At 44.2% G+C, this 26,133-nt stretch overlaps 1 protein-coding gene and 1 long non-coding RNA gene across 5 annotated transcripts in view; one reads left to right on the forward strand and one right to left on the reverse strand.

Moving 5' to 3' along the window:
• TRPV6 (transient receptor potential cation channel subfamily V member 6) overlaps positions 1–26,133 on the forward strand; it is a 122,107-nt gene that overhangs the window by 87,942 nt on the left and 8,032 nt on the right. For all 4 annotated transcript variants that reach the window (XM_083593249.1, XM_083593250.1, XM_083593251.1 and 1 more), the window contains exons 2-14: positions 936–1,033; positions 2,306–2,428; positions 6,621–6,761; positions 11,093–11,191; positions 12,528–12,703; positions 14,112–14,258; positions 15,151–15,363; positions 17,323–17,409; positions 18,656–18,732; positions 19,738–19,903; positions 21,843–21,909; positions 24,368–24,636; positions 25,245–25,351. In XM_083593249.1, the coding sequence (XP_083449375.1) occupies positions 936–1,033; positions 2,306–2,428; positions 6,621–6,761; positions 11,093–11,191; positions 12,528–12,703; positions 14,112–14,258; positions 15,151–15,363; positions 17,323–17,409; positions 18,656–18,732; positions 19,738–19,903; positions 21,843–21,909; positions 24,368–24,636; positions 25,245–25,351 (1,770 nt within the window). The remainder of the gene's footprint in view (positions 1–935; positions 1,034–2,305; positions 2,429–6,620; positions 6,762–11,092; positions 11,192–12,527; positions 12,704–14,111; positions 14,259–15,150; positions 15,364–17,322; positions 17,410–18,655; positions 18,733–19,737; positions 19,904–21,842; positions 21,910–24,367; positions 24,637–25,244; positions 25,352–26,133) is intronic.
• On the reverse strand, positions 9,409–12,034 carry LOC310753168. The gene is made up of 2 exons (XR_014543251.1): positions 11,802–12,034; positions 9,409–9,746 (listed from the first exon to the last, which is right to left on the reverse strand). It is a non-coding gene; the product is annotated as an uncharacterized lncRNA (long non-coding RNA).

Below are 26,133 nucleotides of genomic sequence, written 5' to 3' on the forward strand. Positions count from 1 at the left end.
TGCACAGGAAACCTTTCTGGTTGATTTGAATCCTACTCATAATACTCTGAATTCCTTCTTTGCCCCTGGCGGCTTCTCTTTCTGTGTGCCTCCTTTTTCAAAGCCAAATTGTTACATGAGTTTAATGAGACGCGTCTTCATTGAGGGCTGCTCACCTTTTCTTGCAGCTTTGGAAGCATGTTGGGAGGACCTTTGTCGGCTATCCAAGCCAGCGATTGAACCCTGATGGGCAGATCTGCTGGCATGTCTTAGAACAAACACATACAGACATTTCTGCCTGAATTTAACTCTTCATAGTCTCTGCCTGCCTGTATCAGCAGCTGGCTTGCCCCCAAGTTTGCACATAATCCTAAGTGACAAACCATGGCTTAGCTCCAGGTATAGTGTGGCAGCAGGAGGACCATGAGAGGAGCAAAACAGCAGTGATTTACTCCCTGTGTAGCTGCATGCACGCACATTCGCATTTACCATGGTTTGGCTTAGAGTTATGTGTAAATGAGGGCAGTGTACCAGAAAAAGTATTTTAAAAATAACATTACTGAAATATCACTTTTTGCCTAGTATTGATGGTAATTAGTCTTACCAGCAGATGCTGCGGAATAGAGGAATGAAGACTTTCCAAGTTGTTAGCTGAGTTAGCATTTCATGTCTTCAGTGTAACTTTTACCACCGCGCAAGAACAATTATTATTTTCTTTTTCTGAAAACCCTGCAGGTCTTTGGTTGAAGATCAACTATTGAAAGCGGGAGCCTCTTGGATGTGTCAGTTGATATCTCTAGGGCATTTTTATTTTTTTAGTTGTCTTGCTGATAAAGACAGTTGTCTTAGTTTTGAAAGACAACTTTGCTGATGTGATGAGAAAAATCCTCCTCCGTGGATCCTGTGGGTTGTAATGCACATTATTCTGAATTTATTTTGCTTTCTGCTTGTTTCAGGATCTGGGAATCTCCCCTCCTCCTGGCTGCCAAGGAGAACGATGTCTCTGCCATTCAGAAGCTCCTTGCCAGCCACAGCTGCGACATTCACGAGAGAGGTATGGAATCCATGCTTCTCATCATGTCCACATTGCCTGCTAAGATAAAGCACAAGGACCTTGAGGGCAGGAGTAAAAGGGAGACAGTGATAGAAAATGAGTTCTTGGGTTGAAGGAGGCCAAGGATGGCTTCAGATGTGGCAGAAGGAACAGGAAGTATATATGCCATGTGCTTCCTGGTCCTCCTACTACAAAACAAACTTGATTTACTTATATACCGCTTAATGCCAGAATAGGCTTCGAAGCAGTTTTCAGCTATAAAAACCAATGACACAAACTGCAGACACCCGTAATTACAATACACAATATAATGTTTCACATCTCCTGTCCGAAACACATCTGAAGTAGCTGCATGCCCAGGTGCCCCCATCACTTGACTGCCCATCTTAAACAGTGAAACAATGAGACATGGCAACTTATATTTGGGTCAGATCAGGCCACAACTTTATTGACTACAGATGTAAGAAATTTGGCATAGGCATTGGGTAGAACCAACCATTTCTGGCCTGCCTCCCGGGAGGAATTAATTTTGGGGTCAACTGGAAGCGAGGGAGTTATTGACCTACTTTAAAAATTAACTCCCACAATGGATTGCACCTGGGGAGTGCTGTGGCCTCTGGGTGTCCAGATGGAAGCAGCTCCTCTGGATCCCTTTAACAGGATACCCCATTCTTTGAGAGGCAGGCAGAGGCTACAACCTGCCCTCTGTCCAAGCGTATGCCTACCCAATGCCTAAACCGCCAAAGCTGTGATGGTGGCGATAACCACAGGGCTGTAGCCAATTCACCAAGTGGGAAAATGTCAACCTGGTCCTGAACATGGCGACCAACAATGTCCATAGTAAGGTTGAGGAAAGCACAATGCACCAACCAGACAGGCAGGGAGGGTGGGAGAGCCGTCAAAGAAGTGGTAGTTGACACCAGAACGGGCCACCTTTTATTCCCAGAGCATGGACCCAAGAGAACCCTGCAGGCCCCTTTGGTCCGCCCCCTGTGAGTGGCCTGCCCCCATGTCTGCTCACGATTTGCTGAGTTTGCGAGTGAGCAGAATCCTCCTGCTGGGCAGCAAACTAGGCTCAGGAGCCTTGCCCGCCACCCACGAAGTGACCCAATGGGACCTCCATCACCAGATCGTGGCAGGGGGGGAGGAGCACTGGCCTGCAATGGTGTCTACCAACAAGGGTGAGCAGACTTCTCGTAACTTCTGTGGGTGCCTTCAGGAGGTTGGCAGAACTGACAACATGTGGCCTCATATATCTGGTGGTTTCTCTAGGTGCTGTTGGGGAGACAGCTCTTCATGTAGCTGCCTTGTATAATAGCTTGGAAGCAGCCCAACTCCTGATGGATGCAGCTCCAGAACTAGTGAACGAGGCTATGACGTCTGAACTTTACACAGGTAATTATTATTAGAGACATCCATATCCTGCAATTCAGTTTTGCAATAAGCTCCCAAAGTGTCTCGCAATATAAATAAAACAGTGAATAAAACATCAACAGTCATGAGATCTATTAAATATAAAACTACGACAGCACTCGGAACAAGTAGATATTTACTGAGAAAAATGGGTCTAAACCAAAGCCAGAATGGGGTCTCCAGATCCATAACCTGGGCCCAGAAAACCTTCCCCTCATGTCCATTTCACACCCTTGTCCTCGTGTCTTCATGCCCTTGTGAAGGCCAATGTTAGGTGGAGCCAATGCTTCAGATCCCAAGGATGCAAATTTAGGAGTTTGATCATAAACAACTATTTATGAAGCAATACATTACCATTGTCTGTGTGTAATAATTTAGTTACGTCTGACTTGGAACCATCGGGAGATGGTGGACTCTCCTTCCTTGGAGGTTTTTAAGCAGAGGTTGGATGGCCATCTCTCCTGGATGCTTTAGCTGAGATTCCTGCATTGCAGGGGGTTGGACAAGATGACCCTTGGGGTCCCTTCCAACTCTACAGTTCCATGACTTTGCCCTGCATTGGATACATGTTCTAGGGTGCATATTTGGTTTTTGTGGGGCCATGTTGCAGCCCGGCAGGCCAGGCTAGTGTTCTGTATGAATTGAGTGTGCATCCTAGAATAGGATCCCATATTAGGACTGGTGCTTTCAAACTTGCTCATGAATGACCTGGAAGTTAGGGGTTAGAATCATAGAACTGTAGAGTTGAAAGGGACTGTTCATTCCAGCTCCTTGCAGTGCAGGAATATTTTGCCCAGTGTGGCACTCAAACCCATAATCCTGAGATTAAGAGTCTCATGCTCCACTGACTGAGCTATCAGAGCTGGTTAAGGTCACTGATAGCTACTCTCCCAAGGTTACCATGTGAACTTCACGACTGAGATGGGATTTGAACTTGGAGCTCTATGGTCCAAGTCTAATGCTGTCCAATATACTTGACTGGCATATAATAATACTACTTTGCATTTATATAATGTAGATGCTTGAGGAATTTAATTGGGCTTTGCAAATTGCATGATTCATGCCTCCCAGATCAGTGCATAAATTGGAACAAAGGGTTGTTGTTTTTAGAATTTCTTTTTTTTTTTTTATTAAATATTTATTGGTATTTTCAAAAAACACACAACAAACAAAAACAAAAAAAATAAACAAAATAAAAACAACACAAAAAAGCATATTCAAAACTAAACAGAAAAATAGAAAAAACACATACAGTTTCTGATACTTATTTTCCTCAACCTTGTTTCTCAGACCTCCTCACACCTCCCCTTCTTGTATTCCAATTTAAATTGTCAATTCAGCAAGTCCTTTACTTATTTCTTCACCTTAACTTAAACATTTATTCTAACATACTGTTATTTTACTTTATTTCTTTTTTCCATTTCCTCCATTTATTTTTAACAGCCTTATTTTCACTTAATTTAAAAAAAAGAAAAAAAAACCAGTTTCACCTTATTGAAATTACTCATCAATACTTATACCTCATTAATTTATTCTTAAACCTTTTTCCTAAGGTCGACCAAAATTTCCCTTCCACGGTTTACCCAATTTCCTTACCACTAACAAAATATAAAACAAATAAAGCAATGCAAATTATCCTTATGTACCCTTTGGATTCCCAACCTCCACCCACCCTTCTCCCGGTTCCAGTCCCCAACCAATATCCATCAGTCTTTATATTATTTATTTAGCCTGGAGATCTCAGGTCCGAGGCCCTTATGTCTCTCTCAGTTCCTTTCTGCCGGTCTCTTTGATAGACCTTGATGTTAAGCCCCAGGTCTCGGAGGGGCTCCGGCCCAACAGAATCGGTGTTACTTCTAGCCAGTCCTCCATACTTGAAAGCAAAAGCAAAGCCTATGGGGTATTCCAACTCTTGTTTCAAATTTCTTTCAAATCCAAATGTCCCCACAGCTCCAGCTTCCACCTTCAACAAATTTATAATCCTCAGGTCTTCAGATCTCCTCAAAAGAGGATCTCTCCATTTTCCAAATTCCCAATCAAACCAGGCTTTCCGCATCCAGTTTTTATTGTCCTTTTTTATCATCATGTCAGGCCTCATATTGTAGCTCTCCTTTGACTCCTGCAAACCTCCATCTCCTCCTTCGTTTTCTTCAAAAAGAGCATATTGCTCCATCGTGTCTACGCTTTCGGTTTCATTTATTTGCTCAGTTGAATAGGCTTCCTGTTTCAAATCCTTATCAGACTCCAAGCTGTTGTTTACTGTCCAGTGTAATAACGATACCTCTGTAGACAAAGCATCGTACTCATCTTGTAAGTTTCCCAAGAGAACCAGTGCTCTGTCCAATTCTGCTTGGAATTTAGACACTCCAGCCATTTTGTAATGTAGTATCCTTGTTACCCCTCTAGGGGGATTTAATTCCTTAATCTTCCTTTCGGCTCAAAAACCAAAAGTCCAGTTATTTTGTATCAACCTTATTTTCAACAAGTTATCCCGAATAAACCAGCAAAAACAGCAGAAACAATGTTCTCTTTTTCCAGCTGACAACTAGCTGACTAGCAGCTCACTTGACAGCTGTCAAAATCTTCCATGCAACAGGCTTTCTCATCGGACGTTCCCGGGTCTAGGGGGGGGTGTAGTTTCAGCTCCCAAAATTCTTTTTATCCTCCAGAATATCTTCTTATAATGTCCAAACCGTGAGGTCAGAATCTTTGTTAAGAAAAGCAAAAAACAGATTCTCTCGACCTTAGCTGCCCAGTCCTTTGCTTTAAGTTGTTTACAAAGAGGGGGGGGTGGACTTCCCTTTTAGCCCCTTCCCGCTCGTTCCAAATCCAGAATAAGAAATTTTTTAAAGTTCCAATCTCCGTATTACTCACGGGTTGATGTTTTAGGATCCAATCACTCTTAGAAGAAGTTGGCGCTCTCTGTCAATGGCTTGCGGCTTCACTCCGTAGGCGAGGGAGTACTCTCAGCACCACGCCTTACCCTGCCTCCGTTCCGAAGCCTTTAAAGAGGCTCCGTCGCGGATTGGGGGGGCGCAAATGGTGCCCGCCGAGTCTCTGTGTTCACAGGCATCCGCGCCTGTGATTTTAAGGGTCCCCGCTTCGCCGCAGCGGCCAGACCCAGACGCTACGGAGCCGATTCCCTCCAGAGCTCGGAGGGAATCCGCCATTAAACAGTGGCACCAACCCGGAAGTCCCTTTGTTTTTAGAATTTCATACTATTGAAATTTCTGGCGGAGTTCTCTGCTCAAAAAAAACATTCAAATACATTTTATTTTTTTATAGATAAAATGCTTACTATGTGAGGAAGCCCATTCAAAAATACAAATTTAAATGAGAGTTTTCATGTGGATTTTTATTTAAAATAACATTAATATGGAAACAGGACAAGAACAGACTTATAAATGAAGGTAGGGTCCAGAAACGGAATGATCTTCCCATCCCTTTAATATATAGTGTTACGTCAATAAAGGTTTGAGAATCTAAATATATAGTTCTTTAAGGTGTTCTCAAAATGCTTGCAAAAGCCCTACTGCAAAGATTACTTCAGGTACTCTTAACAATGCAACCCTATGCATATCTACTCAGAAGTAAGTGCCACTGAGTTCAATGAGGCCTGGGATGCAATCCTTGAATAGAAATATGAGAGTTGCACTGTTACTCCAAGGTTTGCAGCCTAAAGACTATAACCTCAAAGTGGGTCAGTATAACAGCAGGATTTGAAACAGGGATTTCCCAGCCAAGCTCTTAGCTACAACATTACACCTGTTTCCTCTTTGATGAAATGGTATTGGATAAATTCCAGATGGAATATAATAGCAGCAGAAACAGAGTCATCAAAGCACTCTTGAATATAAATGGTCAGAGGGAGAATATGGGCTGCTTAATTTATCGGTAATTAATTTTGCAATTGCATTTGTCATTAAAATCAGCATTCATCAGCATTGCCTCAGGGGTTCAATATCCCTTCCTTCTGCAGGTAACTCAGATGAGCTTCTCTGAATGTAATCACTTGTAGTTGATGTCAGGCTTGTGTAAAGCATAACTTGCTGTTGTTCATCAATTATTTGCCCACAAACTAGCTGGATTTGTGGGTCCCAATTTTCATTAGTGATGCCTTTCTAGACTGTAGGAAATGGAGAACCTTATGTAAGCAGACATTTGTGTATTTCAGGGGAGACAGCTCTTCACATAGCTGTGGTGAACAAAAACCTAAAGCTGGTGAAAGCTTTGCTTGAGAAGGGGGCAGATATTAATAGCCCGCGAGCCACTGGATACGTCTTCAGGCGCAGAAGTGACAACCTTATCTATTTCGGTATGTTTGGAGTCTGGATACTCTTCTCCTCACATTCTACTTTTCTGTCTGGAGGGATTTTTTAAATGGAGAATTCTGTCACAAGGGTTCCTCACCGACAGCCGATATGCAAATGGACCTCCTCAGTAAGAAGTGAGCTGCAGTCTTGTCTCTCAGCCATCAACGGCCCACGTTCTGAGTTGGTGATTGCTTTGGAAACCAGTGTGTTTGAGGTGTTATGGTGATGGAGGTTCTGTCTGTAGTGTTTGATCTGTGAAGGAGCAACTCACACCTGCATACCCTCCAACTTTTCTCTGATGAAAATAGGGACGTCCTATTCCATCATCCTGGTGACTGGGAGTGGCCGCCGAGACCATATAACACCGGTCTTGAAAGACCTACACTGGCTCCCAGTACGTTTCCGAGCACAATTCAAAGTGTTGGTGCTGACCTTTAAAGCCCTAAATGGCCTCGGTCCAGTATACCTGAAGGAGCGTCTCCACCCCCATCATTCTGCCCGGACACTGAGGTCCAGCGCTGAGGGTCTTCTGGTGGTTCCCTCGCTGTGAGAAGCCAAGTTACAGGGAGCCAGGGAGAGGGCCTTCTTGGTAGTGGCGCCCACCCTGTGGAACGCCCTCCCACCAGATGTCAAAGAGAAAAATAACTACCAAACTTGTAGAAGACATCTAAAGGCAGCCCTGTTTAGCGAAGCTTTTAATGTTTAATAGGTTATTGTATTTTAGTATTTTGTTGGAAGCCGCCCAGAGTGGCTGGGGGGACCCATCCATCCATCCAACATTTCTCTTATGAAGGAAATGCAGGGCATTCTGTGATCAAATCAGAAACTGCGACTGCTTCTGTAAATCCAGGACTGTCCCTGGACAATAGGGACACTTGGAGGGTCTGCACCTGCCAGAACTTGCAAGCATGAAAGTGTAAACTGGTCCCAGGGTGACCAGAAGCAAAGGAAGCCAGAATTCTTGGCGTATCTTTTTTTAACAGTTGTGTAGAAGAGGGAATTCCACCAGGTACAGTTCTGCTCACCCTTGCTTAACAAGCGTCACAAGATAAAGTGGCTAGACCTCTTATTACAGAAGACAGGAGTGGTTCACAATGGACTGGTCAGATGGTGCTGCTGCTGCTACCCACTGCTCCACTGGTACTGAGCGCTGTTGCTATGAGGGGAATCCACTGGGGAACCTTGGTTGTCCTCCCCACAGACACCTCTGCAATGATGGTGGCATTAAAATAGCCTGTTCTTCTTCAATAATAGAGAAAAAAGGAGACCAAAAGAGAGAGATTAATTGTAAACGTCTAGTAAATCAGATTGGTAGTTGGGTTCCTGTTGGGGAACCTTGGTTGTGTGGACTTGGAATCCATTTGGAGATCCAGGCTGGGGAGACTTCAGGAGATGCTGTGGTTGCTGGTTCCTCCTCAGGGCCAACCCAAGTCACTGCTTGAGGTAAACAAAGAGTAATATGGTACAATCAAGCATGCATTGGAATTCATGTCAAGAATTGGTCACAGCTGGTCATGAATATAACACAGCCCAAGCCGGATGAGGGCAGTGCACATTTATATGGTGTAAATTGTACTCCAAGCACCCACCTCCATTATCTCTGTTTTTGGGTTAAACCACAGAGCCTAGGACTTGCCAGTCAGAAGGTCAGCGGTTCGAATCCCCGCGATGGGGTGAGCTCCCGTTGCTCGGTCCCTGCTCCTGCCAACCTAGCAGTTCGAAAGCACGTCAAAGTGCAAGTAGATAAATAGGTACCGTTCCAGCGGGAAGGTAAACGGCGTTTCCGTGAGCTGCTCTGGTTCGCCAGAAGTGACTTAGTCATGCTGGCCACATGACCCGGAATCTGTACGCCGGCTTCCTTGGCCAAAAGAGCGAGATGAGCGCTGCAACTCCAGACTCGGTCACGACTGGACCTAATGGTCAGGGGTCCCTTTACCTAAACTGGCGTTATGCTCATACTGCCGCAGGAGGCAGAAAGGTGCCAGAGAAGGGAGAGGCCACTTAGAAAAGTGACATATGAGATTGGCGCTTCCTGGTTCTCTGATAAATGGGACTTATCTGCCCACAAACTTGACTGGTGTTATTGGCCATTCCGTTGCCCCAAGGAGCTGTCATTTTAAGGAGCGGGGTGAGCTAGCTTGTCTTTAGCAGGGCCTTTGAACACTCTCACTAAACTCCCAGGATTCTTTGGCACTTAAAAAAAAAAAAGAGTAAAGGACCCCTGACAATTAAGTCCAGTCGCAGATGACTCTGGGGTTGCAGCGCTCGTCTCACTTTAAAGGCCAAGGGAGCCGACGTTTGTCCGCAGACAGTTTTTCCGGGTCATGTATCCAGCATGACTAATTCGCTTCTGGCGCAATGAAACACCGAAACCACTTAAATTGGTATAAAACCAGTGTGCATAGAGAAATTTGGTCTTTGAAAATTCCGGTATGAGTTGTCCAGAACCTCAGTTCCTGGGCCAAAATGTGGATCAGAACTTGGCTAACCAGCATCTCTTGCACTTCCTGAATGTTTGGGCGCAGTTTGTTGCTCAAAAGAAGTGTCAAAATGTGTTTTAAAATGCATTTATTTACAATTTTTAAAAAGAGAAAATAAGGTTAAAATACATAAAGAAATGTGGGATTTCATGCAGATTATTTTTTAAAAAAAGAGGGCGGGGAGGATGGAGCAGACTTATGGATGCATATGAAATTGATACAGACCAGAAAGAGGCTTATCTCTAGATATATCTTTGCAGTGTAAATATGCCCTTAGCCGTTGCGGTGTTCTTCAAAATTCCCTTACAGTTCTGATAAAATGTTGCTCTAGCCCTTTAACAAGCTGTTTCATCTCCCAATTCCCTTGTCCATGGTAGTGTATTTTTATTCAGAAGCTTTCTTTTCCTTCACGAACTGAATCTCCAGCCAATGTAAATCAGAATTTCCCAGCTGACTTCACTAGAGCTGAGGATTTGCCGTGTGATGCTTAGATGGATCCCCAGCTACCTGTTTCAGGCAGTAATTAAACCATGCTTAGTAGATCAACTTTCAAGCATTTTGGTAATGAGCCTTCATTAATTTTCACTCGGAATAAATTGTAACACTCCAGAGACAGTACATGAAAAAGGACGGGCGTCTCTTAATTCTGCCTCCCTTATCTAGCCGCTCTCACTCAAACAGAGTTTCAGCCCTCAGCTTGCAGTCTCAAAGGATATTTGGTCTTTCTTTTAAACCGCATAGGTCACAGTTTAATTAGAGGGAGGAGTGAAGGGCATTTACCTTCCTGTGAAATTGATTTTGTAATTTCTTGAAACCCCACAGAAGTGTTGACTTCTTGAAACGAGATAAAATGGTCTAGGATGGTTGGCATATCATGTTTGCTGAAGTTGTTGTTGACTCTATGTTGTATTCAGCAAGGGACTTGCCAACCAAAATTAATTGGCGCTTTTAGGCGCACTTGTCTGTATTGTGATATCACAGCCCATTGGGGCAGCAGGCTACTGTAGCAGCAATTCCTTCGACCTAAGGAACCCTGTGAAATATAGTTCTGTAGGAGGGACGGGGTTGGAATCTCTAACAAAATTTTCATCACTCTCGTGAAGCTAACCATTCTCGGTAAACTGGGAAATTCACCATGTGCTGGTGTTACAACCCAAGTAACTATGCCTGTGTGTTAGCTATAACAACAACAAACAATACGAGCAACACACAGACCAGTATACTAGATAGCACTGTAATTCTTACTGCATAATATACATGATTTAGTAACAAAAAAAAATGTGTGCACTTGTAAATTCTCTGATATATTTGAAATCAACTGAACACACGTCTGTCAACCTTTGAAAGTCCGTAGAAGTATAATAAGTCTATGGTTGAAACAAAGTAATAGATGCTATCCTGTGGGCTAAGCGGTAATTTTTTTTGTGCTGAAGAAGATTCCAGCGAAACAGTCAGATTATCCGGGATCACTGTCCATTGTTATTCACCTACTACTTCGGCACCATGGACGCCTAAAAAGTTTTACCGCTTAGCTCGCAGGACATCATCTATTACAGACGTGTGTTCAATTGATTTCAAATATATCAGAGAATTTACAAGTGCACACATTTTGTTTTTGTTACTAAATCATGTATATTACGCAATAAGAATTACAGTGCTATCTAGTATACTGGTCTGCGTGTTGCTCGTATTGTTTGTTGTGTTAAGTTTGCAACACAGGGGTTTGTTGTTCTGTAATGTGTGTTAGCTATGGCACCCATTCTTTCCCTTAAAAAAATGAACTGTTGGAAATCTGACATGGTGCCCCTGCTACTACTCCCCCTTTTAAACCCCCTGGTTGTTTCTTTCCTCAGGCGAACACATTCTATCTTTTGCGGCCTGTGCTGGGAGCGAAGCAATTGTGCAGCTGCTCATTGAAAATGGCGCCAACATCAGAGTGCAAGACTCCTTGGGTACGGCATCTTTGAAGGGATCTGCGATGAACCTTGGGGGGGGGTTCATGCTGGAGAAGAGTGTGTCCCCGTAGTCCCCCTCCCTCATAGTCCAATGCCTATTCTCTGCCGTCCGTGTCGGGGTACAGAAGTAAATGGCCATTCCTGAGACAGCAAGAAGCAAGATCCCAAATGATGGGATCCTGAGCATTGCAGCAAGCGTGTGGCTAAGACCATAAGAAGAGACTTCTGGATCAGGCTAGCGGCCCATCTAGTCCAGCATCCTGTTCCCACAGTGGCCAACCTGAGGGAAATTCTCAAGTAGAACCCGAGCACGTCACCTCATACCAGAGACACCAAGTTCCGCCGGACATGAGGGGGGCGGGGCTTGTCACATGCACATGATGTCACAGGTTCAACACGCGTGTGATGTCACACACATAGTGGGGCCCTCTGCCACTGTGGGGAGGCCCACCGAGGCCTGCCACAGCCACATGGAGGCCCAGTAGGGCCCTTCGCCACCACAGCCCAGCCCCTGAAGATTGGGGGGCTTGCCCTGTCCCCACATACTTGGAGGGGGGCATGAGGTGTCCTCAGTCCCATAGAATTGGCGCCTGTGCCTGATATTCACCTCTTCTCTAAAATTCCCCAAATACTGCAACATTTCCTCAGAGGGGAGGTGCTCCATCTCCTTGGACATTTTGGTTGCCCTGGGTATGTTTGAATTCCTCACATACACCAAAACAAACACCCTTCCAATGGAGAATCAGTGTATTAGGGAAGATTGAGCCTAGCTTTCTCCCTGACATGCTGTTTTTCTATGTGCAGGGAGGGCTTATTTTATTTATTTATTTATCCATGCTAATTTCTATCCTGCCCTTCCTCCCAAAGGAACCCAAAGGCTTATGGGACGTCTATAGTCCAGGGAAAGCTTTACACCTGATTCCACTAACTATGTAAACAAGTTTTAATAACCAAGTTCTATGATTAGAAAAATCATAGACTAGTTGTAGCTGGACTCACCACATTGGTGGTTACATATTTCAGTGTTTCCTGTCAGAAATACTACAGTTCAGCAGTGAGAGTTACTCTGTTTGATTCTGTTGTTCATGGATCTTTTTTCTATAAGGCTCTTTATAGGAAAAGGAAAAACCCAGACCCATAGCCTGGCAACAAACTTCATTGATGAATCTGTCTATAGCATAAGAACTCCGTGCCTCATTTTTTGATGCTGGCCTCTTCTTTCAGCAAAGCCACCAAGATTGCTAATGAAACAGAACAGGGGCCCTTGGTCGCCTATAAAAGTCTTCTCAGGATATCAGAATGATTCTTGTTTTTCCACTTTGTGCTGTTGCAGGTAACACTGTCCTCCACATCTTGGTTCTCCAACCAAACAAAGCATCTGCCTGTCAAATGTACAATCTGTTTCTTCGCTACAACAAGGAAGAGAAGGAGCTGGTGGGCCTGGACTTGGTCCCCAACAACCAGGGGCTCACTCCCTTTAAGCTGGCTGGTGTTGAGGGCAACACAGTGGTGAGTAAATGGGTACGCAGCCATATTCTGCGGCAGTCGTAGCTGTTGGTTGCTGCTGTGTTGTTTTTTCATTTTAATGTATTTATATCCTCCTTTGTCAAAGTCACTTAAGGCTTTAAAGCTGACAAGTCACATAACAAAACTAAAAATGCAGCGATCATTAATATATTAAAACAGAATGGACCACCTCATGATTCATATGCTACAGTTTACAGACACCATGGGACGCGGGTGGCGCTGTGGATTAAACCACAGAGCCTAGGACTTGCCGATCAGAAGGTCAGCAGTTCGAATCCCCGTGATGGGGTGAGCTCCCGTTGCTCGGTCCCTGCTCCTGCCAACCTAGCAGTTCAAAAGCACGTCAAAGTGCAAGTAGATAAATAGGTACCACTCCGGTGGGAAGGTAAATGGCGTTTCCGTGCGCTGCTCCAGTTTCACCAGAAGCGGCTTAGTCATGCTGGCCACATGACCCGGAAGCTGTACACCGGCTCCCTCAGCCAATAAAGCGAGATGAGCGCCGCAACCCCAGAGTCGGCCACAACTGGACCTAATGGTCAGGGGTCCCTTTACCTTTACCTTAGCCACACATTTGAATACTTGACCACTGGTGAGACAGTAGGACCATCCGTGAGTGCTGTGCTGTGACCCCTAAACCCAACTGAACTTCTAAGCCCCATCTCCCATGACCCTCTTTTTCCTGGGATGAATAGTCATTAAAGTTTGTAGAGAAGACCATAGTGCATCTCTGGTGAAACTGCTGGAGGAAGTGCTGTAAAAGGGCAAAGGACTGCACAATGAACAAACCACACATTCTGGTGTGGGTGGGTTGATTCAACCCCTGTGAGCTGCTCTTGATATGGGCAGCTGTCTGTGTGGTGGCACTCATATGGTTTGGGTTCCTAGCAGCAACCACCATATTGGACAACATATTAACTGGGCCAATGAAATTGCAGCAGGAGGAGCATTTGTGGGTATGACAAAGCAAAATAAATGAGTTGAATTAGTTTTATATATGAGAATGGAACTAAGCCCCAAGAAAATATACAGTTGGGGGCATGGGCTGTGGCAGTAGGACTACAACTCCTCTCATCCCTGACCATTGGCTGTGCTGGCTGGGGCTGATGGGAGTTGTAGTCTGATATCTAGAAAGCACCATGTCAGCTACCCCTGAGCTACGGTTGGAAAAATGATTTAGATACAATGAGATTTCTGCCAATATAACTGCACTGAGGTTTATTCTATGATTGTGTACACTCTTTCCCTATGGTATTGATTTTTTCTGAGTCTTTCATAGAAAAAGAGGGAGAGAAATTGTGCTGCAGGGGGTCATGGGGTTACTGCACAATCTGTAGCAACCACCTTGACATGGGTCTAGTCTGACTGAGATTTTTTTCTTCCCAATAACCAGATGTTCCAGCATTTAATGCAAAGAAGAAAGCACATCCAGTGGATGTTTGGGCCTTTGACATCCACCTTGTATGACCTCACGGAAATTGACTCCTGGGGTGATGATCAGTCACTTCTGGAGCTCATTGTCACCACCAAAAAGAGAGAGGTATTTGTTACACTAACCTACCCTCCAACATTTCTCCAATGAAAATTGTTATGTACTGAAGTTCTCACCTTGGGCCAGCAGGGGGATACTGTAGATAGTTATGCAAATAAGGGATTGAAAGTGACGTTCAGTGATTGGATAGTTTTAGAAAATTGTTACAGTTACATTGTACTGGAGCTCTATATAAGCAGGCTGACTGAACCCTTCAGTTCAGTTCTGTCCTGGCCTGTGAATAAACAAGAGCTGTTTGAAGAATCGCTGTGTCGTCTGATATGTTCACCCACAACTTAACAAAAATAGAGATGTCCCCAACATTTCTCTGATGAAAATAGGGATGTCCAACACTATTTTTGTAGAAAAGCAGGTGCTGGAACTTACCATGAATGCCCCCTTGTTCCCTTATGATGGCAATGGTGCCCACCTGAGAGGTGCCGGAACTGAGTTACGGTGAGGTCTGGCTGAAAAAAAGCTCTGGGGACCTCCTATCCTAACATTTCTCTGATGAGAATAGGGAAATCCTAAGGAAAAGCCGAACATTCCTGCATTAGAGCAGAAACTGGGGTGGCTTCTGTGAATCCAGGACTGCCCCTGGAAAATAGGGACATTTGGAGGGTCTGCACTGAATTTATCTAGAACAAGTAGCTTTCAAATGACCTTCTAGAAAGCCCTGTTTGTTGTTTTCTTGGCAGCTTATACAGGCTCCTCAGTGAGGAAGGATCAGTAATGGCAGACTAACTTTTCTGAGATTGGGGAGATTTTCCTCCAGCACTGAGCTTCCCATGAGTAGCCACAGGGGGGTGTAATGTATTTTCTGTCCTTGAGGATTGTTTACTTCTGGGTGTGTCTTCTCCTTAGGGAAGAGAATGACAAAAGCCTGCTTTATACTCTCCAGGCTCGGCGGATCCTAGACCTTACCCCTGTGAATGAGCTGGTAAGCCTGAAGTGGAATAAATATGGAAGGCCGTATTTTTGCATCTTGGCCTTATTCTACGTCTTGTACATGATTTGCTTCACAATGTGTTGCGTCTACCGGCCTCTGAAAGAACGGCGCTTTAACAAAACAAATGAAAGGGATAACACAATCTACGTTCAGAAACTTTTGCAGGTAAATCCTCACTCAACTTGAGTTTATTAAGGATGCAGAAGTCATCTGCAATTTCCACCGCCAGGAGGAAATTAAAAAAGACGCATTGATTGCCGCAGATAGGTATCCCAGATATAGCAGGTTTCCTGAACAGTTAGCAGGCGAAATTAGAGGGGAAATGGTGAATTATTGCACTGTTAGAAAGAACCTAATTAGTTGTTTATTTACCCAGCAATTATATGTAAGTTTCTCTGCATTCAGTGATATTGCTCCCATATGTGTGTGTAGGTTTGCAACATGAGGAACAATGATGACCAAAAGCCTGGCACAATGCACAGCAGCAAGCTATTCAATAGTTTAGTGGGAATCATAGATCTGTAGAGTTGGAAGGGATCTTGAGGGTGATCTAGTCCAACGCCCTAAAATGCGGGAAAGTATGATTCGAAAGATGCCCAACAGTGAGCTGGTCTGTTGTTTGAATTGGGAACATGATGAGCCCCAGTTAGAATAAAGTACAGTCAGTTCTCTCCACCTTAACTGGAGAAATGCACAGAGACACTGTTTGTGGGAGGATTGTAGCTCAGTGGTAGAAGGCAGAAGAGGGATAGATGATTCTTGCTAACGGTTTGGAAGCTAATGTGGCCACCTGACTCTGGGGGAAGTCCCAGAATAGGAAGGCGTACATGTTACTGGAGCCTGTAGGCCTACAGTTGGACTGAGCTGCAGAAGCTTGAGGTTCAGCACTTTGCACCCAGTTTTTGTGTGGCTGCAAGCTTCCTTGTTGCACATGCTACCTCATTAAATCACTGGTCATTTCTTTACTACTTGTATCTCATGCCCTGCAACATCCTAAGGGACATCCTAAGGAAAAGAGGGACATTCCTGGATCAAATCAGAAACCAGGATAGCTTCTGTAAATCCTGGTCTGTCCCTGGTAAATGGGGACACTTGGAGAGTCTGGTGATGGCTGAAACTATAAAGTGTTAGTACAGAGACTGCTAAAGCCAACTTAGCACTTGCCCCCAGTCATGTTTACACAAGTGCGCTAGTGATTCTTGAGCTGGTTCCATTGCTCTTCTGCTGAGTTTTTTCTCCCTTTAGGTTGTTTCAGCACCTCTGTTTCCCTACCCTCTGTCTTTTGGGATCTGAGAAGCCCAGGAACTTCTACAAAAGCACCATGCTTATGATGTTCTCTGTTATAATTTTGCTTCCAAGCAACCTTGAAATATTTATTTTCAATCTCCTAAGTGCAGGTATCAGCACTTAATGTGCAGGATGTGAGGGGGCTGAAGCCTGTTCTCTTTTTAAAGACAGGCAGACTGAGTTGCCCCAATTAATTTCCCCCCTAAATTGCTTCAAATGGTTGTTAAGTGGCTCACTTAGTTTGGAGCTGGAATATGTATGAAAGATGCCTGGCAATTAGATGCCATTTTCAGACACAACTGGAAGTCATTTTAGTATTAGTCCAGGGAATTGTACAGTAATACAGAGGCAAGGCTGGCTATTGAGTCCAGGTTCCTAAATGTTCCCGCCTCCTTTTTTGCCTATTCTTCTAGATTTTACTGAACAGGATATGAGCAATCAGATGTGGAAAATCCATTTGAGAGTGTGATGATTTAATTCCTTGTTTAATTGGGCTGAAAGTCTTGGGGTGGATATTAGTATGCTGATTATTCCACCATGTGCATTTCTACAAAAACAAGTTCAAATAAAAACATACCCTACTGCTTCTGGAAAATGCACGGGCTCTGGCTTTGCTAGAAGAGGAGGAGAAGAGACTCCCAAACTGAGGATGTAACTTTTATGAATGTGATCTGAGGCATCAGTGGTGTCCTTAATTATGGAGAAACATGGCGGAATTCTGAATCTGTTCAAGATTAGATCTGAGTTCAGAAGGCTATAGGTTTGATCGATAAGTTTTCTCTTGACTATATGATATTCCTAACTGTATGGATTATGGTTTTTTCCCTTTCTTCTCAGGAATCTTATCTCACCCCTGAAGATGACCTCAGGTTGGTGGGCGAGCTTATCACTGTTATTGGAGCCATAGTGATATTGATTCTGGAGGTAAGAAAAGCACTTTTCATTTCTGAGTCCTTGTGTGAAATGAGAGAGCATGGGTTTCCAAGCATTTTAAATACAGTGGTATTAGGGGAAAATGGTACCCATTAAGCTATTGCTACGCCCACCAATATCTTTTGGGGGGGAGAATGCTCTGTTGTCACAAAGAAACACCAGGTGTTAGTTGTTAACTTAATTCTTACAGCTAGGATGGAATCAGCTGGCAAAGGGAAAAATAAGGAAGGATTTTTGGGATTGCTGAGTGGTTGAAACAAATCTAGAAGACACAGAGAACAATGAAACTTACCCATCTTTGTAAGATTCAGAGGCTGACAGGAGAAGCTAATATTCTACTTTAGAATGAATTCACACACATGTGCGTGCACACACACACACACACACACGATTCAAAACATTAACCAGAATGTTACACAGGCCGCGATCTAGAGGAAGTTAACAGGGTTTGAACTGAACAAGTGCACGAGCCGCCATTGAAATCAGTGGAATATGACTGTAGATGCTCCCAGGTCAATGTTGTATGGAGAAAGAATGAAGAGAGTTGTCTTTATCAGATATTAGGCATTCCCTTTGACATACAGTGGTACTTGGGTTCTCGAACTCGAACCATTCCAGGAGTCTGTTCGACTCCCGAAACCGTTCGAAAACCAAGGTGTGGCTTCCGATTGATTGCAGGAGCTCCCTGTGCTCAAGCGGAAGCCGTGTTGGACATTCAGCTTTCGAAAAATGTTTGCAAACCGGAACACTTACTTCCGGGTTTGCGGCGTTCAGGAGCTGATTTGTTCGGGAGCCAAGCCGTTCGAGTACCAAGGTACCACTGTATTCATGGTTCTCTCCCTAAACTAGTTCAATCTAATTATAAACAAACCTGAAACAGTCGTAGTCCATGGTGTGGCATGTTCAGTGGAAAGGCTCCATGCCTCAAGCCTATCCAGCAGTTGTTGTATTTGACTTTGGTGCTCTTTGTCCAATGACTGTCTTATTTGTGGCTAATAGTCACTTTTCTTGTGATGATTGCTTCATAGCTTCCAGGACTGAGCTCTAGCATTTAAAAGTGGTTCGGGAGGTCTTTGGGAATCCGGGTGCAAGTTTGCCAGGCCTGATTTAAGTCTAGGCACCTGTTTTTGTTTCTTTGCAAATAAATGGATGGATATCTAAAACATTCATCAATCTCTTTTGGGGGTTTTTCTCAAAAAAATTAAGCACACTTTTGATCAGTGGCTCTTTGTCTCAGATTCCAGATATCTTCAGAGTTGGCATCACCAAATACTTTGGGCAAACTATCCTCGGAGGGCCTTTCCATGTCATCATGTAAGGTTCCTTTCTAGCTGGTTTATGATTGTGGGTCAAGCGATAAAAGATCTATGAATCAGAAAGGCTGTGGGAGAGGGCTGGTGTTCATTTCCTTTTAAAAAATATTTTTTTATTAAATTTAAAGGGGAAAGGGAAATTTACACATATACCCTTCAATTCATAGTTTTGTTTTTTTTCCAACTTCCTATCCCGTTTTCCATGGTGATTTTATATTCTCCCCCTTTTCTGTACCCCGTCTTTTATATCATAACGATATTACAGTAAGTCCTAATTCTTTCTGTTGCTCATGCTTTGAATCCTGCTTGCGAATTCATCATACTATAACATCTCTTTAAATAGCCTGAAAAAGGTTTCCATTCTTCCACAAAGCTGTCATCATTAAGTTCTCTTTATTTTAGCTGTTAACTTTGCCATTTCTGCATAGTCCATCACCTTGCTTATCCATTCTTCTTTTGTAGGAGTTTCTTCTTCTTTCCATTTTTGAACTAATAATAATAATAATAAAATTATTTATACCCCACCCATCTGACTGGGTTTCCCCAGCCACTCTGGGTGGCTCCCAACAGAATATTAAAAACATGATAAATCACCAAACATAAAAAACTTCCCTAAACAGGGTTGCCTTCAGATGTCTTCTCTAAGTCAGATAGTTGTTTATTTCCTTGATGGGAGGGCGTTCCACAAGGCGGGCGCCACTACTGAGAAGGCCCTCTGCCTGGTTCCCTGTAACCTCACTTCTTGCAGTGAGGGAACCACCAGAAGGCCTTCAGAAGAGGACATCAGTGTCCGGGCTGGATGATGGGGGTGGAGACACTCCTTTAGGTACACTGGGCCGAAGCTATTTAGGGCTTTAAAGGTCAGCACCAAAACTTTGAATTGTGCTTGGAAACCTACTGGGTTTCCTTGCTGGTGTCATAGCATACATGAACAACTTGATCATCTTTTAGGGGACTTCTGTCCCTATAACATTTCCACTCTCCTTTGCTATTTCTCCCTGTGCAGTATCACATACGCCTGGATGATACTGGTGACCATGGTGATGCGTCTCACCAGTACAAACGGAGAGGTGGTCCCCATGTCCTTTGCTCTGGTGCTTGGCTGGTGCAACGTCATGTACTTCGCACGAGGGTTTCAGATGCTGGGGCCCTTCACTATCATGATCCAGAAGGTCAGTAAGCAATCAGTGGGCGATTGAGGAAGTAAGATGCTGCAATGCATCAGTGTGTCTTGGATAAAACACAGTGACTGCCTAAGTAGTGTACTTTGCTTTCGAAATTGTTTTGTGGGTCTTTGGGCCGTAATAAAGAATGTTTGTTTGTTTAGCGTGTGTCTCTGCCACCCATTCGCATGAGATCACATGCTAGCTGTTCAGGAAAGCTCTTGAACTAGGAATGCGTGAAAGCTTGCCCCTTTATCTCCACGGATAGATGTGATTTCTGCCATGCAAGCCTGGATTTGTCGTTTTAATTATTATTTGCAGCTAGCTTAATTGCACCACATGGACCCTATTTAAAAGCGCAGAAAGCAATAGTGATGCTCAATAATTGTTGCACATCACATGCAATTGGCTTAATTACATGACAGTTTGTGCAACCACTTCTCACCTCCCCACAACTCCAGCCAGAGATAATGGTATCAAAACCACTCTGTGCAGGATCACTTATCTGCAACAGCATGTTGTTTCCCCCCCTGGAAGTGCAAAGTCACCCATCCCTGTCCCACAGTGAGTTGGGGGGGGAGGACTCCCTTGGGAGGCAAGGATGGGGGATAGAGAGCTCCCTCGAAGATAGGAATGCCCTGTGGGTGTTTTCTCCTTTCTGGACTGCTGGTGAAGTAAAAACACTGCCAGGGTAGTGATGCCAAGAACATCTTTCTCCTTTGGGATCATAGGGTTGTAATGATCCTCAGTGGAAAAAGCACCTTTACGCTGGCAAGAAAAACAGAGGGGTCTCATGGGCATCTTGGGACACGGGTGGCGCTGTGGGTTAAACCACAGAGCCTAGGACTTGATGATCAGAAGGTCGGCGGTTCGAATCCCCACGACGGGGTGAGCTCCCGTTGCTCGGTCCCTGCTCCTGCCCACCTAGCAGTTCAAAAGCACGTCAAAGTGCAAGTAGATAAATAGGTACCACTCCAGCGGGAAGGTAAACGGTGTTTCTGTGCACTGCTCTGGTTCGCCAGAAGCGACTTAGTCATGCTGGCCACATGACCCGGAAGCTGTACGCCGGCTCCCTCGGCCAATAGAGCGAGATGAGCACCGTAACCCGAGTTGGCCACGAGTGGACCTAATGGTCAGGGGTCCCTTTACCTTTACCTTGGGCATCTCACCTCTATGAAGGAGTATTCCACCACCTGGTATCTCGGCCATCCTCTCTAAGGTGATTTTCCTCCCTGGGGGAGATGGAATGGCGGGCAGATGACAGTGGGCATTGTGCCCTATAAGCAGTCCCTTTGAATGCATCTCTAGTCTGTATAAATTGGCAATACAGTCGTACCTTGGTTCTCGAATGCCTTGGTACTTGTACGTTTTAGCTCCCAAACACCAAAACCCAGTTTTTGAATGTTTTTCGGAAGCCAAATGTCCGACGCAGCTTCCGCTTGAGTGCAGGAAGCTCCTGCAGCCAATCGGAAGCTGCACCTTGGTTTTCAAACGGTTTCAGGAGTCGAACGGACTCCTGGAACAGATTGAGATTGAGAACCAAGGTTCCACTGTAGATTCACCACAAATGAAAAGAAGTATTTCTACATAGAATCAGACAATTGGATCACATCTGACGGCAGATGCTCCCCCTGATCTTCTCCTCCTTAGATTAGCATTAGTGTAATATGGTCTGATGTAGAAATGTGACGCCCCCCACAAACCCAGAAACATAGGAGGAATGGCCCCCATTTTTCTTGTTATTATTTCCAGTTATTCAAAAGCTGGACAAATGGGGGTGGGGGACTGATTCCACCTCCATTTACCCATATTTTTTACTAGGCTTTCACATCTCCAGTCTGATCCCAAAAGGTTCTAGTCTGATCTAGCCGTCTGTTCCTTGTGTCAAGGATTGTGTGAGAGTCGAGTTGCTTCTCATTACTGTGTGTTCCTTTGTTTACATGTGCAGATGATATTTGGAGACCTTATGCGCTTCTGCTGGCTGATGGCAGTGGTGATCCTTGGCTTTGCCTCTGGTAGGTGACATGTTCCAGGCTGTTCTGAAAAAGTCTGATGATTGTTTGTATTCACATATTGCAGATGGAGGATAACGGGTGCCCTGTATCAGCTGAGCTAAAGTGAGAGAAGCTCAAGAAAGAAGGTCCTTGGCTGTGGACTGTCCAAGTTCTGTGTGCCATAATCCTCTATCTACAGAATAACTATTAAAATAAAATAGCACCCAATCTCTAAAATAAATGAGAGTTAAGATAAAATTAATGTTGAATAACATACACCATACATGATGCGTTGGACAATTCAAATGCAAATTTGTACCCTGTAAAATGCTATAACAATTGTAATAATTACTCAGTTTTTTATGATGAGCCAAGTCTTTGGTCCATTCAGCCCAGTACAGTCTGATTTTACTAGAAGGGGCTCTCCTGGGTATTTCCTAAGCCCAGCTGCCGCTGGAGATCCTTTAACTGGAGACATCAATAGCTGGAACCCTTTTGCTTGCTTAGCATGTGCTCTGCCACTGAGCCCAGACAACTGCCTTTCCTCCTCCTCTTCCTTGCCCTTGCTGGCTCTCATCTCCATCATTTTTCTTTCTTCTGTTTCCCAGTACACCCTCGAAGCTCAAAAGTGAACCTACAGTAGATTAATTCAGCTCTGAAATGGGATTTGTATTTCGGAGCAGCACAAAAGCATGAATGCAAAGTGAGGCCCAGTGGTGGTATTGGGAGGTGAATCTAGTCCTTAGGGAGTGAAATGGTGTTGTGCCATCAGTCCTATGGATTGAAGAAGCTCTTGGGCACTTCCCAAGGCAACTGGGAAGAGGAAAATGACACACACACACACACCCCGGCTTATCTTTCCCATGTGGATGCAAATTCACCTTGTCTGGGGAAACGCAGTTATTAGTGTTGCATCCGTGAATTGATTTTTCATTTTGATTTTGTTGGGTTACCCAGATCGGATTCCATATTTATTTGCATCTAAGTACTGTGACACACCCATGGCTGTCTATTGCATTGCTTGACCTTTTGTTTAAAAACCAACAATTCTCCTCTTTCCACTCATACCTGACCAGGTGGGCTCTGGTCTAGAAAGGTGAATGCCACAACCTATTTCTTCACCTTCAAGCTGCCATGAGACACTTTGCTTTTTCACTGCGACAGATAAACAAGGCTAAGGGTTCTTTCTAAGAAAATGGTTTTGCTTGTGGAATGACTTGTCCTTGAGAGCCAGTGTGGTGTAGTGGTTAAGAGCAGTGGACTCGTAATCTGGGGAACCGGGTTCGATTCCCCGCTCCTCTACATGCAGCTGCTGGGTGACCTTGGGCCAGTCACACTTCTTTGAAGTCTCTCAGCCCCACTCACTCACAGAGTGTTTGTTGTGGGGGAGGAAGGGAAAGGAGAATGTTAGCCGCTTTGAGACTCCTGAAGGGGAGTGAAAGGCGGGATATCAAATCCAAACTACTACTCTTCATCTTCTCATGCAACAAATTTCCCCTCCTCTTGGAGCAGACTTGAGGGGGGCATGGGAGGGGGCAGAAGAGGGTCCGGATATTCCATTGCACAAGCAGAAGTTGTTCTATGAGCATAATGACTTTGTTGGAAGCCAAGCTTGCAGGTTTGAACCCCGTATGGGACAACTGTATATTCCTGCATTGCAGGGGTTCCAGCTCTACAATTCTATTATTCTATGCACCCTAACTTAACATTGCTTGATTTTCGATGGTACCTGGCAGTGACAGTTTGGCCATCTTGTCTGTGTCACAGAACAGAGTTTAAAATGCTCTCCAAGATCCTCTGCTGCTATTATTTATGTGAGGGCTCACAACCTTTTGGGGAAAATGGACACATTTGAACATTTTGAGAGGGTGGTGTGGGCAACAGTCATAAAACGGCTGCTTCAGAGTGTGGGCATCAGTCACCAAATGTGGAACTTTTCAGAGTTGAATACATCAATTTTTTTACTTTATTTTGAAGTCAGGTCCTGCTTCAAGTAGCTTAGAATCCAAACGTCAGCAGTGATGGAGACAACTAAGGGAAGGTGGGGGGGGGGGAATAAAAGATGAATATGAGGAAATGCAAGTATGCATGACCAGGTATTGTTTTGCTTGGTTGTAAAAGTTGCAGCTGGGGAAAGAGCCTGACTACATCTTACACTCACTTCATGTAGGCAACCACACAATATATTTGCCTACTGAGAATTCTTAGTGCCCCATGCCATCAAGCAGGGAAAAATGGAAAGGGGAGAAGCTTTGATTTGCCAACTGTTAACACCTGTGCATCCTGGGAGGGTCTTCCATTGGATACATAGAGTTCAAGGGTGAATGAGCAGCATCCCTCAAGAAAGCGAGAGGAAATCTAAAGCTATGCAACATTGCCCAGAATAGGCAAATGTCCTAAAGATCCCCTTCACACATGTTATGCATGGGTCAATGTTGATACATGGAATATCTCACTCTTCTTCTTCTTTCTTTTCCAGCGTTTTATATTATCTTCCAAACAGAAGACCCTGATGAGCTGGGCCACTTCTACAACTACCCCATGGCACTTTTTAGCACTTTTGAACTCTTCCTGACCATCATTGATGGACCTGCCAACTACGAAGTGGACTTGCCTTTCATGTATGGGATCACATACTCTGCCTTTGCTGTCATCGCCACTCTCCTTATGCTCAACCTGCTCATTGCCATGATGGGGGACACCCACTGGCGGGTGGCCCACGAACGGGACGAACTCTGGAGAGCCCAGGTGATTGATTGACGCTTTGTCCTGTTAACTGAAGATGATGATTGACCGCTTTCCCCGAGCTGATTGTGTTGTTTATGTTTACAACTGTCTAATAATTAATTCTCTATTTATTAAATTTGTACTTGGCGCTTCCTCCTGAAGGAGCCATGAGCATGGGCATAAAGATGCAAATAACAGATTCAAATCTGAATTTTAATTTGTTGTAATAATTATAACCAGCCTTGGAACCTGCTGGTAAATGGTGAGTAATGCTAATAATAATAATAATAATAATAATAATAATAATAATAATAATAGTAGTAGTAGTAGTAGTAGTAGTAGTAGTAGTAACAACCATTTTATTGTTTTATTTTTTGTTTGCTTTGAGGCTTTTTAAAAAATCAAGTGGTATATAAGTTATATGAAGAAAATAAAATCAAATAGCATTAGGCAAAATGGCAGACAAAAATGCTGGACTTCCTTTTTTTAAAGTAAACTAATATGGAATTGGAAGTAAATTTAATATTGGGGGGGGGAGAAATTGAAATTGACTAAGGGGGCACTAGCTCTCTTTCCCTCAATCTTCAATGAAACTAATGACCCATCTTTTTCAAACTTGTGTGTTTCAGGTTGTTGCAACTACTGTCATGCTAGAGCGCAAACTCCCACAATGCCTCTGGCCTCGGTCTGGGATCTGGGGGCAGGAGTATGGGCTGGGCGACCGGTGGTATCTCAGGTAGGTTTGGCTTGTCCATCATAGTCATTCCTGTAAATCTCCAATGCTGAATACTAACCTTTTGGCACCTTAAACGCCAACAATGACATTAGCTTTTGTAGACTATAGTTCACCCTATTGCCTGCATGCAGTGTTGTCCTCACTTGCTGATATACATGATTGTGTCTGGGAAATTGTAAACAGTGAGGTCAAAGGAAAAATTAACTGCATCCAAGTGCAGGTGGTGATAGTTACATTAACAGTGGTCACTGAAAAATGTAGTTGATAATGGAGCCATCCTGGCATTGGTAAGCCAGCTAACACACATACTATGATAAGAATCCATTGTTCTGATTCGGCCCACAGGTGATAGCATTGAACCTCTCCAAGGGAGACCCCTTGATCCTGCTTTTCTTAATGTGTGTTCACAGCCATGGTCCCCACCCTCACCCCTGGCTGCTGATGATTCAGTGTGGCTGTTTCTCTCTCTGCCTGTCTACTTCATAGCGTTCCAACTAATGAGGGATCATGTAGTGGATGTGAGCGCACTGGAATGCTCTGCGGCCAATCAGATACGTCACTAAGGGCATATTAAGCCTATTAAAGGGAAGGCAATGCTTCCATTAATGTTCACTTAGGAAGTGATCCGTTCCAGTGGGAAATTGCAGCATAGTTTCTCAGCCCTTCGCTTGAAACATTTCCGAAAGACTCCCTTGGACTCTAGTTACTGGGTAGGTTAATGAATCCTGTCAGCAGAAGCCCTGTGCAAGGACTTCTGCTTGTGCAATGGGTTTTTCTTCCCT

This window comes from Podarcis filfolensis (genome assembly GCF_964270895.1).
Source record: "Podarcis filfolensis genome assembly, chromosome: 17".
Taxonomy (NCBI): Eukaryota; Metazoa; Chordata; class Lepidosauria; order Squamata; family Lacertidae; genus Podarcis; species Podarcis filfolensis.